The sequence below is a fragment of the Lolium perenne genome, chromosome 5, assembly GCF_019359855.2.
Source record: "Lolium perenne isolate Kyuss_39 chromosome 5, Kyuss_2.0, whole genome shotgun sequence".
Lineage (NCBI taxonomy): Eukaryota > Viridiplantae > Streptophyta > Magnoliopsida > Poales > Poaceae > Lolium > Lolium perenne.
The window spans coordinates 174,543,652-174,562,109 of NC_067248.2; the positions used below are offsets into that span (position 1 = coordinate 174,543,652).

Here is an 18,458-nt window from a genome sequence, read left to right on the forward strand (position 1 = left end):
GAAACAAAAATAAACAAAGTCATGATTTGCAGTGATCTTACACCATTAATATTTTTCCCATTGATTTTATAAACCTAGGGTCTCTTAGGAAAAAGAAGAGTACTAAAATCTGATAATCCGGATCGAAGGCAACTGCTATCCCAAGTGAGGACATTAGAGATTTTGTTAATTAGTTTCGTTTTTGTTTTAGTTTATTTCTCTTGTTACTAGTTTTATTATTGTTCCTAATCAAAAATTTAAAATATTAGTTTATCTTTTTGTTCTTAGTTTAATTATTTGTTCCTTTTTAAAAACACAAAACAATTAGAAGTATGGCAGTGAATAAGGTTGGGGAATTTTCTACCCCTAATGATGATTATCTATGTGCACTTATAACTCAAACTATCACCGCAAAGAAGTACGAAATAAAGCCTAACTTTCTAAGTTTGGTGCAGCAAAACTAATTTGGTGGTTCCGCTTGTGAAGATGCATGTATGCATTTGAACATATTCAGTGAGATATGCGAGATGATGAGAATAAAATATGCTAACCCTGATGTGAAACTACATTTATTTCCATTTTCACTTAGAGTGAAGCTAAAGACGGGTTGCTAGCACTCCCTTGAGGGACTATTACTTCATGGGATAATTGTTGTAATATATTTATGACTAAAAAAATTTCACCTACAAAAACAATGCAACTACAGTTTAACACTACATGATTTAGACAAGAAAACCGTAAGCCACTAGTGCTTAACTGAAAAAGGATGAAGAAACCCGTAAGAAACTGTCCCAACCATAGGATGGGAGAATGGCTAATTTTACATTTATTTTATAATTCTCTTAATCTTATGTCAAAATATATGCCTGAGACTGCAGCTAGATGCACATTCATGGGAAATGATATAAAGATGGCATGCGAAAAGATCCTCCAATAAGAAGGTGAACTATGTCACCGTAGAAAGAAATGAAGATCTCACGACGAAGGTACATGACCTTATTGGTATCATCAAAGGTAAATAAGAAATACAAGTTCATGTCATCGCCATTGCTGAACTTGAAGAAATAGACTTTATGACACGTAACTTTAATCCTGCTTGGAAGAGCCAAAACTATGGCTCATATATCAAAAGCCTTATCCTAACCACACAAAAGAGTTCCCAACAACTTAAACAACAAAGGTAACAATGGAAATCACCAATCACTTAAAAATTCTCAAAAAAAAAATTATGCAATCTCAGACTAAGCATAACAATCTTGTTGTTGAATTAACTAAGAATGATGGATCTATTTTAGGACAACTATCTAAAAAAGTTTTCATTATACAAATTGAAGTGAATGATCTGTAAGGTATGACAAGAATTGTAGAGACCTAATTGGGTAAAATAGCTGATACTCAAGGACTAATTCTTGCCAAGTTTGCAGAAACCTGATACTAACCTAGTTGCAGATCTTAAGATGACGACAAGTAGTGTGGATGATGATATACCTGAAGAGCTGGTTAACATTTATGCACCCGCACCCAACTATACCTTGAAACGGGTAATGAGGTGGTTTACAAAAGCTTCATCAATGAAGTAGCTGCCAAGACACGTGAGCTTCAGATGGAATATGCAATATTATCTAAAGAATTACCTGCTAAGCTAGATAATACATTTGAACCAACTATTAAGATTGGTGTTGGAATAAATGAGATAGCTGGACTTTATGATCTTGATGCAAGCGTCTCAATCATCCCTAGAAGTTTATTTGATAGACTTAACCTTGGTTTCTTTGTTTTAACTGGACTGAAATTGCATCTAGCTGATTCTTCTTATAAATAAGTGGTAGGCATCAAAGATAATATTGTTGGTCAAATAAAAGAATATCCTGCACTTATTGATATATTTATTGTTTATATGCATTAAGATCCCATAACGCCTATCTTTATGGGTAGGCTATTTGTAAGAACTATTAAGACTTTGATTAACTTCCACTAATGGATAGTGAGGTTTGAATTTCCCTCACGAGATTCTTTAGTGTTAATTTCCCTAGGAAGAAGAAGAACAAAACCAATAATACAAGGATCATCACTTTGAAGGCCAACTACTTCGGGGTTGAAATCCCGGTAGTAAAGAAGAGATGAACATCACTGCAGTCGAGCTAAACGACTGAAAACAAAAATGTTTCATGGGAGGAAAACCATGTGAATAAAGCTTCTAGTTCAGCAAGTTTGTTCTTAAATAAAAAGTGTTCAAATTTATCGTAACAGAGAGGAGAAGAACAAGGTAACGAACTCCCTATATTTCAATTGATATATTTGATGTAAAGTTTATAGTGTATTCGCGTATGGGACGAAATTTTCATGTGCTTAGGGGAATTTTGAAGAAGAAGTCATTTCGTGGTAACATTAACTCGAATGAGCACCGGTACGGTCAGACTTGACCGTACTCGGTGACCATACCTTTGGTGTTTTGTTCGACGAAACTAATTAGCAACAGAAATCAGAAGGCTTAATGATCAATAGTACGGTCATCCATGACTGTATGACCTGACTGACATGGGCATACCTACCCACCAATACCATACCTGATGTGGTTGAATTTAAGGCCCATGAAGCCCAAAACACAATAAGCAACCGATGTCCAGGAACCTGGCGTGCAGCACAAGTACAAGCCCATACATGGGTAGCCGAACATTAACCGGTCTAGACTCTGAGACCTTACCTCCTATATAAGGACCATGAGGGATCGACGGGGAAGGAGAGACACGGTACGTAACCTAGATCACGCCATGGCCATCAGGGCGACCTTGTAACCCTCACCATCATCAATCAAGAGCAGACAAACAGAACGTATGGTTTTCCTCTGGTAGCCTAAAGCTCGGTGAATTGCGTCACATGTGTTGTGTTGTTTGTACGCCCATGAATCCACCAGCGTATCATTTTCCCTAAAACCCAAGTCAATAACTTACGGGCGTACACCACGTCATTGACTGTATCAACCTAACCAAAAAAAAATCAGAAATATTATTTTAACCACACAATTTAACGATATGTGATATGGGCCGGCGTGCCCGTACATAATGCACTTACTAAATGACAAAGCAAGAAGAGCCAAGTATGAGAAATTTTAACAACCACTACAGTCGGACACGACCCTACCAGGCGCCCGTACCAAGATGAAGATGATGTACATGGCAACTTGGCTTGATCTAGCGGCGCGTCGAGTAGGCCGTACCCTCAACCGTACCACCAACACAACCCCTAAAAACTTCTCGAAGGAGGCAATCATAACTCCCAAAAATGAATCTATTATTTTTTCCCCTAAACACTTCACAAACATGTGGAGATCTCTTCCCCTTCTCAATTTTGGTTCGATTTCCCGCACAACTTTGATCTATTAAATATTTCTTCTCCGATCATGCAATGATTTTTGCAACCCTTTTCTCAATTCTTCTCCATTATCAATCTAAGTTCATAGTATTGTGACAACAATTTTTTTGTGTTGACCATGTTTTGTAGTATTATTTTGAAGAATTATTTTATATGAAATATGTAGAGGATCATCATTGTATCAACAACTACTTAATTATGTAACTTTATTATTTCTTAGAGATGAACACAATGGGACAAGCCCGTGGAAGCCTTCCCGCTTAGTCCAAGAAGGGGGAGGTGGATGAATTACTAGGCATCAAGTTCAAGGGGAAGGAGGAGTTTGCCAAGTTCGGGCAACTCCGCCGCTGAGAAATGAAGTCAATGAAGTGGGCATGCATCATCACTTTGAATAATCTCGGTATAGGTAATGACTTCATAAGCTTATTACTAATGTGGGGCTGCAATATTTTGTTTAGAAAGTCGCCCTATCCTATCACCGATTGACCTTGGAGTTGTTGGTACAGTGAAGCACATTGTCAGACCATGTTCAGGAATATGAGAGGGATTTGATAATTCATGAACCAAAGTTTCGATGTCACTCAATGAGTGGTGTGGCATCTTGGGGTTCTACAACAATGACTCCTACCTTCGTTCAAGTCCTCTTTATTTGAGAATGCCCCTGAATTTTATTTCAGACAAATGAGCATCTACAGTCCTAACCATAGGGGAAAACATATTGAAAGTATTGATATTCGCTATTTGTACTATGTTATATCTAACACCTTGTAGGTAAGTGGTGAGTTAAAAAATGTCAATGAGGATAAAATGACCATCCTCGATAAAGCCGCTATTCTGAATTGCAATGTGGCACCAAACCTAGCGGACATGCTTTTGTTCAACTTTGGATCACTGAGCTCATAAATCTGTCAAAGGTATCACAACCGTTCTCTCCACCGCCCTCGTCTAAACATAGGTAACCTTCAACTTTTGGACAGTGAGAGACGTATCACAGTTTGCATTATTAGAGTTGTTGGCATGGTCCTAATGAAACAATGAATTTATGTTGTTCATATTCCTGGGCTGGGCACTTGTTTCCCACTGTTTTTTCTAACAATCTATTGAGGATGGATGACTACATTATGTTGAGTAGGAGGAACAAGTGGAGATTGACCATGAGCTCGAGGAACTAGAAGATGACAAAGTTGAAGAGGAAGCATGAGAGCCAGAACAAGAGGTTTAAGTACAAAAACTCTAAAATGCGTATAACGTTGTCTATTTTCTCGGAGGCTCCATCGATAACATGAGAAACATTGCCAGTCCGCTCCACGATGCAACACACAACTTGTCAAAGCACTTCACCAACTGGAGCCAGGTTTTGAACCCGTTGAACTATCCTCCCCCCACAACAATCTAACCAAACAGGCTTGCAAAAGCCCAAGGTTGGGGAGGTTGTTGACACTTCTACATCAAGAGGTGGCATCTTTTTTATTTTTAATAATTTAGAGGTTGTATTGTATCTCATAAGGTCTTCGAAACACTCGTGTTGGCTTCGTCCCAACACCTCACTTTTTATTTTGTTTGATTTTTCTTTTAGTTTTTTAAAATTTTGCAAGAATTGTCTTTGTTGCCAATTTTCTAATCTTTTATATCATATTCAAAACCCCCCAAAAAATTCCTTTTATCCTTTCCTGTTTTATTGGTGATCCTATTTGCTTCTACTTGTCCAATGCTTTCGCGGAAGAGAGATTTTAACAAGCTTCTAAGGAGCACATCATATGGAAGAAAGGAGTGAGCTTGCAAACAAGAGGTATGTCTTATAATTCCCATTTATTAAATTCGAAATGCTTGTGCTAGTTGGTAGTGTTCGTGAAATGCTATTTTAAGTGGGAGTATGTCTTGGTAGTTATAGTAAAACTTTTATTGTTTTGTATGCTTGGTTAAGTAGCTTTTACTCTATATTACTTTAGATAATCGAGCCTTTCCTTGGAAGCTAATTACGCAACTCAAATTGTCATGAGAAAGAGTCTCTTCAAGCTAACTTGGGTGTTGAAATAATTTTGTTAAGAGTTTAGACTTAGAGATACTCAACCCCATAGAGATATATGATTGACTAATAGCCTTTTTCCATGAGAGTTGTTTGACGGAACTAATAAAACCGTCATGTATAAACTAAAGTAAAGATATCACTTTACATATGGCTTGCACTACTAACACTTTCCATATATGAGTCGACAACATCTTTGGCCACTAAACGATCTGCGATGAGATAACTCTCAGGTTTTGGCTATTAGTTGATTAAACACCTATAACAACAATGATATGGTTGGTAAAATTTCGAGTTCCTTATATGGTTGTGTTGCAAACAAAGTTGAGCACTCCTATGACTACTATGAGAGATCGCTATGCCATAAATTAATAAAGGGGGAAACCCTTGGTTATGGCCACGAGTGTTTCTTCAAAGTCTACTCGATTTTGTGATAAGCCATATTACATATTTTGGCGTGGTGTCGTTACCAAAGAGTTGAAGTTTTTAAATACAATGTATGGAAAAGAAGTCTTAGAAAGTCTTGAGTTATTTATGTGGGTGTTTAATGAGATACTCTGTTTTTATGTATCTTTTTTACATACCCTATCAGTCTTAATTGCTTAAATTTGAAAGTCTAATAAATTCATGGCAATCAAGTGTTGTCTAGAGAAAGTTAGAATAATTTTTACTCATCCTATCGTCCTTAAAGATCAACAAAATTTTGGGGATTTAATCAAGGTAGACTAATACCTCAACAGAATTTTGGGGGTTTAGGTAAAAAAAAATTATTGTGCATAGGTATGGGTTTAATTGAGCACTCACAACAATTTTCAGATGAAACCTTAAAGGTCAACCTCCTAACAATATGATTATTGTTATGACTCTAAGTTAAAAGAAATATGATGACATCTTTATGTTGCTCCGCTTCGAGTATTCTAGCAAGCTGGATCCTCTTGTTTCTTCAAGTAGGTATCCGCCTCTACTTGTTGTATAGTTGGTATCATTCTTCATCAGGGACAATTCTTTTAAGATTGTCGAGGAACTCCTTGTATAGGTAGTGTGCACGCCTAGTTCTTTAGCTCACCGTATTTACAACATATATTTTGTCAAGGGTGTTCTATTGAATTCTTGTACTGGCAAGAGGATGCATCTTGAGTCCTTAGGTGATTCGTGCCTTCGTCTTATTGTTGCTACAAAAGATAGTCCTCAAGGGCGTCTAGTTGGATTCAGGCACTGGTAAGAGGATACTCCTTGAGTGTTTTGTTGAGTGATGTCTTCATGTTGTCATTTGTACAACAGATATACCTCATCAACGCCATTGAGTTGCATGTATCAAGTAGATGATTGTGCTTCCAACTTCAAGGTTGAGTTTTTTCTTCAATGTTGTTTACGCTATATTAGTAGGTCCTCACAAGCGGTAGTTGATTTTCTAGTATCAAGTGGATGGTTTCTGCTGCGAGTTCCTCATTGATTGATTTATTTATCCTATTGTTGTTAAAACAGATAGTCTTCAAGGACCCCAGTTGGAGTTCTTGCATCAAGCGGATGTTTGCGCCTCTTGAATACTTCACGTGCTGCTATGTTCAACTGCGTCATTGCCACAATGGATAGTACTCAAGGGTGCTCATTTGATTTCATGCATCAAGCAAGGGTATGAACCTTGAGTTCTTCATTGATTTTTGTCTTTTAGTGATGTCTTATTGCAGTGGATAGACGTCTAGGAGTGTAAAATGATTCTTGCCTTAAAACAAGTGATTTTATCCTTGACTTCATCATGTATTGTTGCTTCAACATTGGCATTTTGAGGTCCTCAAGCACACCTAATGTGTTGATGTAGTTTGGTATATGATGCTATAATTCCTTTTTGAGGTGTTGTTTTCATGGCAGACCAACCATTCCCGGACTATGTGCATGTGTACACCAGATATAGTAGTTAGAACATTAATTGTGTTGTTATCAGTCATCTAAAACCCACTGGAGGGTACTAAATGCACTTTGAGAGTGGCATGCTCAAGGGCCACGAAGAGCACACAAGCCATTGGAATGGCCATGGTCTTTGACAATCATCTCTATAGAACACAATCTTTCTAGCACCAATTGCTAAGAGAATTCTTCACCTTGAGATGGAGCTTTAATGCCGAGATGGCCCTAAAATGAGCAACCGACACAACTTTAGAGAGCTTTTGCCTACATTGAGCCGAGGGTGTACTTGCTCGAGGGATCGTGAGCCCGCGACATCTTGTCCGACCCTTAGTCATATGAACTGCTTCAAGTTTCCTCCCTGTGCGTCCCATTGATCACTTCTACCTCAGTCTAAATCTCATCGAAACCGAACGATCCAGCCCTCATATTGGAAAGGTTGGCCCCCCTTAATCTTGGGGGTAATGACAGATTGCAAAAAAATTTGGGAATCTACCTTTTAGAGGACTTCTACCTAGCTATCAATCCATCCATAATGAAGTGTGTTTCCCATCTAAAATCTCATATTTTGCGCCAAGCTTGAAATAATGTGTGACTTTGTTGAGGCTTTTCTTGAAGTGAGAACCCTTGTGACGGTATCCAGAATATATATTTCATAAGCTTTCCGGTACTTGAAAAGTAGGATTATCTACCGTAGAGAATTACCGCCCAAGTAAAGTTACCACATCCATTCGAGCATCAGTGTTCATCCCCTTAGTGTTAAGAAGTCCAAGATCCCAACGGTCTTTTTATTGGCAAATATTAGGCCACTTAACCATATGATACTTGCACTTAGGTCTTGTCCTTCCTAATAGAAATGATAAATGTTAGAGTCAAACTTGTCATGTGTGCCGTGTTGGAGGAGAAAGAGGCCCATGGAAAAAGTGGGTAAACATGCAAACCGAATATTGGTTAGAATCAAACGTTCTCGCTTCTGCTAATGTCCTGAGCCTTTGCAATAGATATGGGACATGTGCGAGTCAAACTTGACAGTGTGTCACCTTGGAGGAGAAAGATGCCCATGAAAAAAGTGGCTAAACTTGATAACAAAATATTGGATAGAATTAGACGTTGTCACGCTGAGGAAAACCTACCGTGTCAAGATTCCACTTTGTTCATCGCTTGGCTGACAAGGAAGTTCCTTTCAGCCATGGTAATTTTGTCGCCGTAGCAAGGAAAGGAGCCCCAACGACCTTATGTTGTTCGATCTCGTGTTCCTCCATTACAATCACCTCACTATTGCTGAAGTTTATTCTAGCCCAAACGTAACTTCAAAGCACAAGATCAAGAACTTAAGGTTGGCAGTAGCTAGGTTAAAAACCAAACCGAATCATGTGATTGTGGAGCTGGAATCGACTAAGTAGGATGCTATTCCCAGATTTTCTTCCTTCGTGCTAGTCTATGATACATTCTCTATTCATCTTTTGTTGTATCTTTGGGAGATAAGATGTTGGTTTCTGTTTCCGGTTTCGAGCCCTCTATCTCTATGCTCGATGCTTATTTGGCATTTAAGCTATAAAAATATGTGTGAGCTTTTTATTATCTTTGAAAAAAGTGTTCATATAACATAGAAAGACATATTTTCTACTCTCTGTTTTAAAATAATTGATTCAGCTTTGTCTCGATACGGATATATCTTCACATAAAATTGCTTCTAGAATTCTTACCGAAACAAAATTGAATCACTTATTTTAGGATGCAGAGAATAGAAGAAAAAGAACCGCTCTAACAGAAATACCTACATGAGTATTCGAATACCGTTTTTTTCAGAATTCAGATAACAGTGCTATAATTCTTGCCTTACTGACAGCGTGACCCTATTCGTTTAGAGAGCAACAAAAAATGCTAAAGTGACCGCAGCAACAGCCTCCAAGAAACGAGTACCCGCAGCAATCGCTCTACAGCCAGCGTTCTTGACATCAGTGTCATCACCAGCGCCGGCGCCGTCCAACCCTTGCGATAAGACCGACCCAGCAGGAGGTGGCGCAAGGACACGTTCCATGGGCGGCGGCGGCGGGTGCGCGAGGTCGGGCGGCAAGCCGCGGCCGTAGGCTACCTTGATCTCGAAGCGCATGCCCTGTTGGCACTGTGCGCCGCCGTCGGCTTCGGAGAAGAAGTAGTTGGTGCCTTCGTAGAGTAGAGGGGCGGCGATTGCCTTGGTCTCCTCGGTGCCGCCCCCACCGCCTCCGCCGCCGCTGTATATGTAGGTCTCCAGCCCGTCGTCCTCGCTGGGGTCGCACAGAGTGTAGGTGGTGGCGTTGGTGGTGAGCACCACCGACGAGTTGTCGTTCGTCTGGAATACTGGTAGGTAGGAAGAAGCAGGGAGATGGTCAGTTGAATTTGGTTTTGGCATAACTTCTGAGATGTTTGATGCAAATCATTAGTAGACCACTGCATTAATCAGTTAACAATGATTAAAGTAGGTGATACTTGAAGTGAATGATCACCTAATTACTCTAACATTACAAGTTGAGTTTCTGAGTAAAAATCACTACCATGCTGGAAAATAAATAGTACTGGAGTACCTCTATTCCTAAAATACTCCCTCCGGTCGGATTTAATCGACGCGGAGGGGTACCTGTCGGTTAAATTGAACTGCAAAATGTGCTATATCTGGAAATAGAGGAAATAGTGCTTTAGAACATCTGGAACGCGGTTTTAAAATGTTTCAGGGAATGCTCTTACTCCGGAAAGAGATATTTGACTAATTGACATACAAAATCGTTCCGGTAGTCTGTAAAAAAAATTAGTTCCACTAGGCTGTTTGATTAATATATCTCCACTTTCGCAAAAAAAAAAAAAAAATCGCTCCCCAACTGAATATATTGCGAGTGATTAAACGTAATACACTAGATTTCAAGCAGACTAGAATGAGGATAAGTACTTTATCCAGAGTGTTGACTTGTGATATTGAATATCAGACAGCACACGTGATCCCCTACAGAAAGATTCTAATTTGCCTTGGTGCTTGCTTTGAGCATGAAGCTCGGAAGTTTCCTGCGTAGCTAGATCTGGATCTAAGTTCAGAATTCTCAGAGTTGGCCTCTGGCCCCTGGTTCAACATATTCTGAAAGAATTGCCTTTGCTCGAATATGTTTTCCTCCACTTTTCTCAAGTAAAACATCTAGATAGTGGTACGTCTCATCATATACGACGATTTTTCTAAACTATTTCATGGCATCTGAGGACTGGGGTTACAGCTCCCATTTTTCTTCACATAATGCACGAGAACACTAATTTCTCAAAGCACATTTCAAGCCACATAAAGAGAACTGTAGACGCGAAGCAACAAGAATTAGCTTGAACGTACTGAGGTAGTCGCCGAGGTAGAACGTCTCGGTGGCAGCCCAAGAGGAGTAGTTGCCTGACGTGGAGTTGCTCGTCGCGTTGAAGAACCAGCCGTCGGCGCCCCCAACCGTGTGATTCCTGTACGACGGATCCGGCGACGGGGACGGCGCGCCCTGTGCGGCAGCCGGGCTTGCCAGCATGCCCATCACGACAGCGGCGGTGGCGGCTACCGCGGCCGCTCGTAGAAGTAGCGCCATGGAGCTTGAGCTAACTATGACTTGTGGCCGGCCAGTGGAGCTTTTGGCTAGTGTTTAGCTGTTCGGAGACAAATCTGAACTTCAGTGTGCCGAGTGATGGGTGGTTTTCTACATGGGCTGGACAATTGTTGTCCTGTGCACTGTTTTTTTTTTAATATAAAAGGAGGCATTTTACGGTAGGGACAAAGAAATAACAGCCGTCAAAGCCAATAGATTAGACATTCCAGATTTATCCATACTTGTTAATTTAAGTAGTAGTATATTTTCATCAAAGGGCAAACTCGGTACATGCGAAAAACAATCTGGCACGAATGGTGGAACAGATTGTGGCTTCCATATGTTGATCCTCGTAATCTCTAAATTTTCCACCTAACAACTTACTTATTTTAACCTTTCCATGTACGTACTGGATTAATGGTATAGCGACAAACCTGATCAATACGTACGGTATAAATCGTACCGAAAAAGAAGAAAAACAATTGTGACTTGCAAATAGCATTCTTATGTCTAGAAAACAATCGTGATTTGTAGAAGTTTTAAATATTTGATTAAATTAGTGACACAATGCGCTGCGGGTTCTCCTTCTTCAGCAGCGGTGACGATGCCTCTTTATGGGGTGCCAGAGAAAGAGACGCTCCCGAGGGAGCACTGACTCCTTCTTTAGGACGTGGATCGACTTAGTCTTTTGGACGAGGAGGGGCGCCTCCCAGAAGAAAATGCCGATAGAGTGACGTGGTAGGGCGAAGGCTCCGGCTTGGGGCCAATCGGCGGTGTCGCATTCGATGATCCTCGTTTTTTCCACATATTACACTATGTTCTAAATTTGAAACTTTTGATGTTAAAAAGTGCAAAAAATAAAATTATGTAATTGATTTTTAACTTGTTTTTTTATTATAATATAATACATCATATTTCATACAATTATATATTTCCTACTGTGAATTAAATCGGGCAAATTTGTATTGCCTCAAGATCAGCTCAATGTATATAAGATACTCATACTCAGTCATTTTTTCCAGTGCATCTCGAATCAGGCTAAAAGTGAGTAGATCTCAAGCCATTCAGGAGATTTCCTGAGCCGCTCCTAGAAAATATTTGTCGGATTAATATTACTTGCAATAGGTACCATATAAGTACTCGCAATAGTACCATATAAGTGAAAAAATGGTGTACAGTACATAGACCATGGCAAGCAAACCAGTACGTACATGTATATACATCGCCAGTTAACACATTCACGTCCACTTCCAAGGATCCTGACGACCACGCTGTATTTCTGTAGTAACAAATCAGATCTGATCTCTATCCTAATTTAAAAATAGAAGTAAAACCCAGAATACCCCTACAATCAAGGGTGGATGTTACTCAATACTACTAGTCCATAGGACTAGTAAATTGCACCGTAAAACACCTCTATAAAAGACATATAATACCCAATTTTAAATTAATAAAGCCAGAGGTTTGCAAGGTTTACAGAACGACAACACGCTGTACGCATAGATGATACGGGGACAACTTGGGTAGGATCTGGTTTAGATAGAATCTATGAGATCAATTTTTTTAATACAAGAATCATGTTCAAATATTCTTTAAAAAGTGAAAACACACATCCGTGTTATATATGCAACACAAAAAATTGCTTCTTCAAATTCGATCAACATTTAGAGATCCAAAAAGATAAGTTTGGGAGTGAATAGTGTGATATACTATTCACCCAAGATTGACACTATTCACAACAGAATTTGTCTTTTTTGTTTCTCTAAATGTAGATAGAGTTTTGAGCTAAAAAAATGAATTGTAAATACAGACTATAGGTATGTTGTAAAGTTTTTCCCGCTTTTTTCGCATTTTGTAAGTATGATTTTTAAGAACTGATCCTATGATCTCACCTGATGAGCTGATCCTATACAAGTCTTCCCCAAGATGATACAGGGGTCGGCCTCCCCACTAACAAACCGAAGCTCCGAGCAGCACAAAGCAGGAGGGGAAAATACTAGGACTTTGATTGTTGGCATCATGGCCACGTACAGCTCACTTAGCTTGCGTGCCATTCGGCTTTGTTCCTCCCTTTCCTTCGCCTTGAATTTGTGACTCCAAAACTACAAGAAAATGACAATTTTATATATTATGTCAGTGGGGTGGGTAATAATCCTCTTCTCGATAGTAAGTTTGTTGTGTGTGTCCCATAACACCCAAGATTATGCAAGGAAAAGGACCCAAAAAATCTGCCGCTTATAGCCCGTGAAACCGGACAAAATGGCACGGAATTGAGCGAAATTGGCGGGACGTTGATACGTCTCCAACGTATCCATAATTTCTGATGTTCCATGCTAGTTTTATGACAATACCTACATGTTTTGCTCACACTTTATAATGATTTTATGCATTTTCCGGAACTAACCTATTAACAAGATGCCAAGGTGCCAGTTCCTGTTTTCTGCTGTTTTTGGTTCCACAAAGGCTGCTCGGGCAATATTCTCGGAATTCGACGAAACAAAAGCCAGACATCTTATTTCACCGAGACGGAGCAGAACACTGAAGGGGAGCCGAAGAGGAGGCCCAGGCCCCCCACACCACACTGGGGCGTGGCCTTGGAGGGGGGCGCGCCGCCCTATGGGGTGGGCCCCCCAGGCACCCCCTTGCGCCGCCTCTTCGCCTATATAATCTCTCGTGACGTGAAAACCCTACAACAATTGACGAAACTCCAGAAAGACTCCAGGGACGCCGCCGCCATCGCGAAACTCCGTTTCGGGGGACAGACGTCTCTGTTCCGGCACGCCGCCGGGATGGGGAATTGCCCCCGGAGTCATCTCCATCGACATCACCGCCTTCTTCATCGGCGCTGCTGTCTCCCATTATGAGGAGGGAGTAGTTCTCCCCCGAGGCTGAGGGCTCTACCGGTAGCTATGTGGTTCATCTCTCTCTCCCATGGTGTGATCTTTATGTGATCATGAGCTTTGTATCACTATTAATCTATGTGCTACTCGAGTGATGTTATTAAAGTAGTCTATTCCTCCTCCATGATGTAATGTTGACAGTGTGTGCATCATGTAGTACTTGGCGTAGGTTATGATTGTAATATCTTGTAGATTATGAAGTTAACTATTACTATGATAGTATTGATGCGATCTATTCCCCCTTTCATAGCTATTGTTGACAGTGTGTATGCTATGTTAGTACTCGGTCTAAATTGCAACGGTCTATTATGCACTCTAGAGGTTACTTTAATATGAACTCCGGAAGTTGTGGAGCTTGTTTACTCTGGCTTGAGGTGTGCTCTTGTAGCCCTACACAATGAATGGTGTTTGTTATCCAACAAGAGAGTGTTTGAAAGTAGCATTTATTTATCCAATTATGTAATCATTGTTGAGAGTGTCCACTAGTGAAAGTATGATCCCTAGGCCTTGTTTCTAAGTATTGAAACACCGTTTCCAACAAGTTCTGTTACATGTTTGCTTGCTGCCATTTTTATTTCAGATTGCAATTACTACTTACAATCATCCATATTACTTGTATTTCACTATCTCTTCGCCGAACTAGTGCACCTATACATCTGATAAGTGTATTAGGTGTGTTGGGGACACAAGAGACTTCTTGTATCTTAATTGCAGGGTTGCTTGAGAGGACTATCTTTGACCTCTACCTCCCTGAGTTCGATAAACCTTGGGTGATTCACTTAAGGGAAACTTGCTGCTGTTCTACAAACCTCTGCTCTTGGAGGCCCAACACTGTCTACAGGAATAGAAGCGTGCGTAGACATCAGGCGTCAATTACACCCAAGTAGCTGACGCAGCACGGATCAAGCAAACTGAGCAATGGGACAAGAGAAGAAAATGTGGTTCACATCCCCTAACACCCCACAGAGGGTGCAAGCACCATTCGAAGGGCAATGACAGATTACGGCCTGCTGGCTCTAATGGAACTTGTCAAGCGCTAGATGCCAAGAGAAGATTTTAATCTTCAAAGGAACTTTTGTTTCCCACATGTCTTCAAATTGAGCTACCTTCGCGCCTTGTGAAAGATTAGAGTACATTGACTTGAGAGAGAATCTGCTCGAAGATTCCAAGTGCCAGGAAGTGTTATCACGCCCAGGACAAAGCTCCACATTGTTGACAAGATCCAACAAACCTCGCCACTGGAACATGCCCTCCTGGTCTAGCGAGCGATAGAAGCGGGTCTCCAGCTCAGAGTTATGCCAAGCGTTGGCCACCGAAATAGAATGGTTGTCACAAACAACAAAGAGGGGGGTAGGTGTCCTTGAGGGGGGCATTACTCAGCCACCAGTCCAGCCAAAAATTGGTACGTGCTCCATCCCTCACCTCATGCTTAGCCCCAACTTTAAAAAGGTGTTTAATCTTGTGAAGACTTTTCCAGAATTGGGAGCCCCCTTGACCAGTACCCGCAAACAGGTCAGAGGCGTTAGCTTTGTGATCACTTCTCCTTCTGAAGTGGGTGTGGAGGCTCTACCAAGACGAAGATAGCCACCTCGTTTTGGGCCCGAGCCTTCCCAGTAAAACTTTAATCTGTGGGCATCGAATATCGCATGAATCTCATCATGCAAGAGAAATAGCCCCATAGAAAACATCGGAAAGATGTCGAGGCAGGCACTAGAGAGAATAAGTCTTCCACCCGAGGATAATAATCTCCCGAGGCAGGGTTCTATCTTTTCTGCAAGTTTCCTCACCAAGAAAAACCACTGCTCAAGGGATAGATTTCTGTCCGAGATAGGCAAGCCCAGGTATATGAAGGGGAAGTCACCCAGCTTGCAGTTTAACTTGCTAGCTATCCGGATTTTAGCGGAGCTAGGCTAACCAAAAACAATGATCTCGCTTTTGTGGTAGTTGATTTTTAGTCCGAAGCACATAAGCACGAATTTCAGATTAGCAATGTCCATGAATGTGGGACTAGCCCATGAATGTGGCCCGCGGACGCATCAGCCGAAAGAGAGAGCCTCTCCAAAAAAACATTGAAACAGGGTAGGGTGCATAGCACCCTAAATTTTCTTTCAGCTCATAAACATTGTACAAATAGTATTACAGTTCCTGGTAGATGCAACCGTTGAACAACAATAGCTATTAGACATGCTAAGTTGCTATGAGTTGTGTTCCTACAAGAACAGATATGCAATGTTCGCGATGAATGCATTGCATGTTGTGCACATGCATTGCCTCTCCAATAAAATTGAAGAATAGAGGAGAGAGCGAGTCCCCTTGTCGGGTCCCCTTGTCTCACTCCTCGCTTGTTCCTAAAGATAGTCCAACTTCCCCATTTATCGAAATCGCAGTCTGGCCACCCGAGACCAGCTGCATAATGTGATGAATGTATCCTTCCTCAAAACCTTTGCAGCGGAGCACTTCAGCGAGGAAGTCCCAGTTCATTGTGTGCACTATCGTGGAAAAAGAACTATCTAAAGCTTGCAAATCGATACGAACCACCTCTCTGTGTTAGAATGGCGCGCTATTAATAGCCCGTTCCCATGAAGGGAGTAAAATTACATGATCCATGCATGTACTTATGTTTCTAAAACCACCCCTAATTAATTGTTTTTGGGTTGTACCAAGTCTGAAATCGAGTGGATTTATTTTTTGTCCCATATTTTTCTATTCTATTTTTTATTGGGAATCAGAATTAATCTTAGATAAATCTAAAGGTTATTTAGATTTCCTTATTTGTTTACTATATTTAGTGTAATTGTTATATGACACATGTTTTTTATGGGGAAACTATGTCCTCGAGCCGAGGTTTGAATTTTTTCATAATAGTACTCCTACTGACTTCGGCTTTAGTAATGAATAAATTTGCTTTGTTGAAATTCCTATAATGAGTAGAATTCGCTGATGCCGAGTAAACCAACTTTAAGATAGGATAAGATGCTCGATAAGGCATGAGATTCAGTATCATAACAATTTTCTCGTAGTAGTATCGCCAGCGATCTCATCAAGAACTCTTTATGCTTTGAAAACAAACATATTTATACGTTTTTGTGCTTTGAAAATTCGCTCAAACTTAGGTAAACGATCGGTTGGAATTTTCCTTACGAGTTTCCTTAGCCCACTTTTCTTCTTCTTTATCTTAGGGATATACTTTACTAGTTTGAAACTTGTCATAAAAAAGGTTATTTCCTGCCTATCTTTACATTGTTTCGAATCCTTTGTTTATTCAAAATCGGTATCTACATAAAACTAAGACATAAAGCGACTGAAAGAAAGGTTAGAAGATCTTGAGAAAAGGGATTTCCTGGGAAATCAAGAAGAAATCAGGAATGTTTCTTCCCAACTAGATGAGCTTCTGCTCAGGGAGGAAGTGATGTGGAAACAACGCTCGAGAGTACAGTGGCTTAGGGAGGGTGACAAGAACACAAAATTCTTTCACCGCAAAGCATCTGCCAGACACAAAAAGAATAGAATTCTGAGACTGAAAAGACCAGATGACTCTTTTGCTATTGATGAAGAGGAAATTCTATTCAGAACCCATTGTTTCTTTGAGAACCTATACTCGAAGGACCAGGAGATAGATCCAGAATCTCTACTCCAGTTTGTCGAACCAATGGTCACAGAAGACATGAATAGGCATCTTACTGCAGATTTCTCGGATGAGGAGATTGGCGATGCCCTGTTCCAAATTGGCCCGCTCAAAGCGCCTGGCCTTGATGGCCTTCCTGCTAGGTTCTTCCAAAGAAACTGGGCCCTTCTGAAAGCTGAAACATGTAGTGCGATCAAGAAGTTCTTCCAAGATGGTGTTTTGCCCGAGGGAATTAATATGACAAAAATTGTGCTCATTCCAAAGTCAAATGAAGCAGAGGACCTCAAAGAGTACAGGCCAATTTCTCTTTGCAATGTTATCTACAAGATCATCTCCAAGTGTCTGGTAAATAGACTGAGACCTTACCTACAACATCTCATCGATGAAACACAAAGCGCCTTTATTCCAGGGAGACTGATATCTGATAATGCTCTGATTGCCTTCGAGTGCTTCCATGCCATCCAGAGAAATAAGAAGCCTGGTGACTCTTATTGTGCTTATAAGATGGATCTCTCCAAAGCTTATGACAGAGTCGATTGGGGTTTTTTGAAAGGCCTTTTAACAAAGTGGGGTTTCGAGGACAGATGGGTGAGGTGGATCATGACCTGTGTCACAACAGTCAAGCTTTGTGTACAGGTGAATGGCAACCTGACCGATGAGATCACTCCTACCAGAGGACTGAGACAGGGGGACCCCCTCTCCCCCTATTTATTTCTGTTCATCGCTGATAGCCTCTCTAAAATGATCCGGAAGGCTGTGCACGATCAGAAACTGAAAGATCTCAAAATCTGCAGTATGTCCCCAAGGATTTCGCATCTTCTTTTCGCTGATGACTGTATGCTCTTCTTCAAAGCCGAGACTGAACAAGCTAAGACCATCAAATCAATTCTCACTTATTTTGAAAAGGGATCTGGCCAAGTACTGAGTGCAAATAAGTGCTCTATCTTGTTTGGTGAAAGCTGTCAAGAAAAAATCCAAGAAGAGGTGAGATTTGCTCTCCAAGTACAACGTACTGATTTTGAGGATAAGTACCTGGGTCTGCCTACTCCTGAAGGACGTATGAAAAAGGGGAA

The 18,458-nt window shown here is 40.6% G+C and overlaps 1 protein-coding gene across 1 annotated transcript; it reads right to left on the minus strand.

The window, feature by feature from the left end:
• Positions 1-9,044: 9,044 nt before the first annotated feature.
• On the minus strand, positions 9,045-10,947 carry LOC127300669 (early nodulin-like protein 18). Its single transcript, XM_051330821.2, has 2 exons — positions 10,629-10,947; positions 9,045-9,619 (listed from the first exon to the last, which is right to left on the minus strand). The coding sequence occupies exons 1-2, from the start codon at positions 10,861-10,863 to the stop codon at positions 9,144-9,146; spliced, it is 711 nt and encodes a 236-aa protein (XP_051186781.1). The 5' UTR covers positions 10,864-10,947; the 3' UTR covers positions 9,045-9,143.
• Between the last annotated feature and the right edge of the window lie 7,511 nt (positions 10,948-18,458).

Excerpts from the sequence above, each read along its gene's own strand:
- LOC127300669 (XM_051330821.2), bottom strand. The coding sequence starts at position 10,863 with ATGGCGCTACTTCTACGAGCGGCCGCGGTAGCCGCCACCGCCGCTGTC. Across the intron at positions 9,620-10,628 it reads CTACCTCGGCGACTACCTCA|TATTCCAGACGAACGACAAC; the intron begins GTACGTTCAAGC and ends CCTACCTACCAG.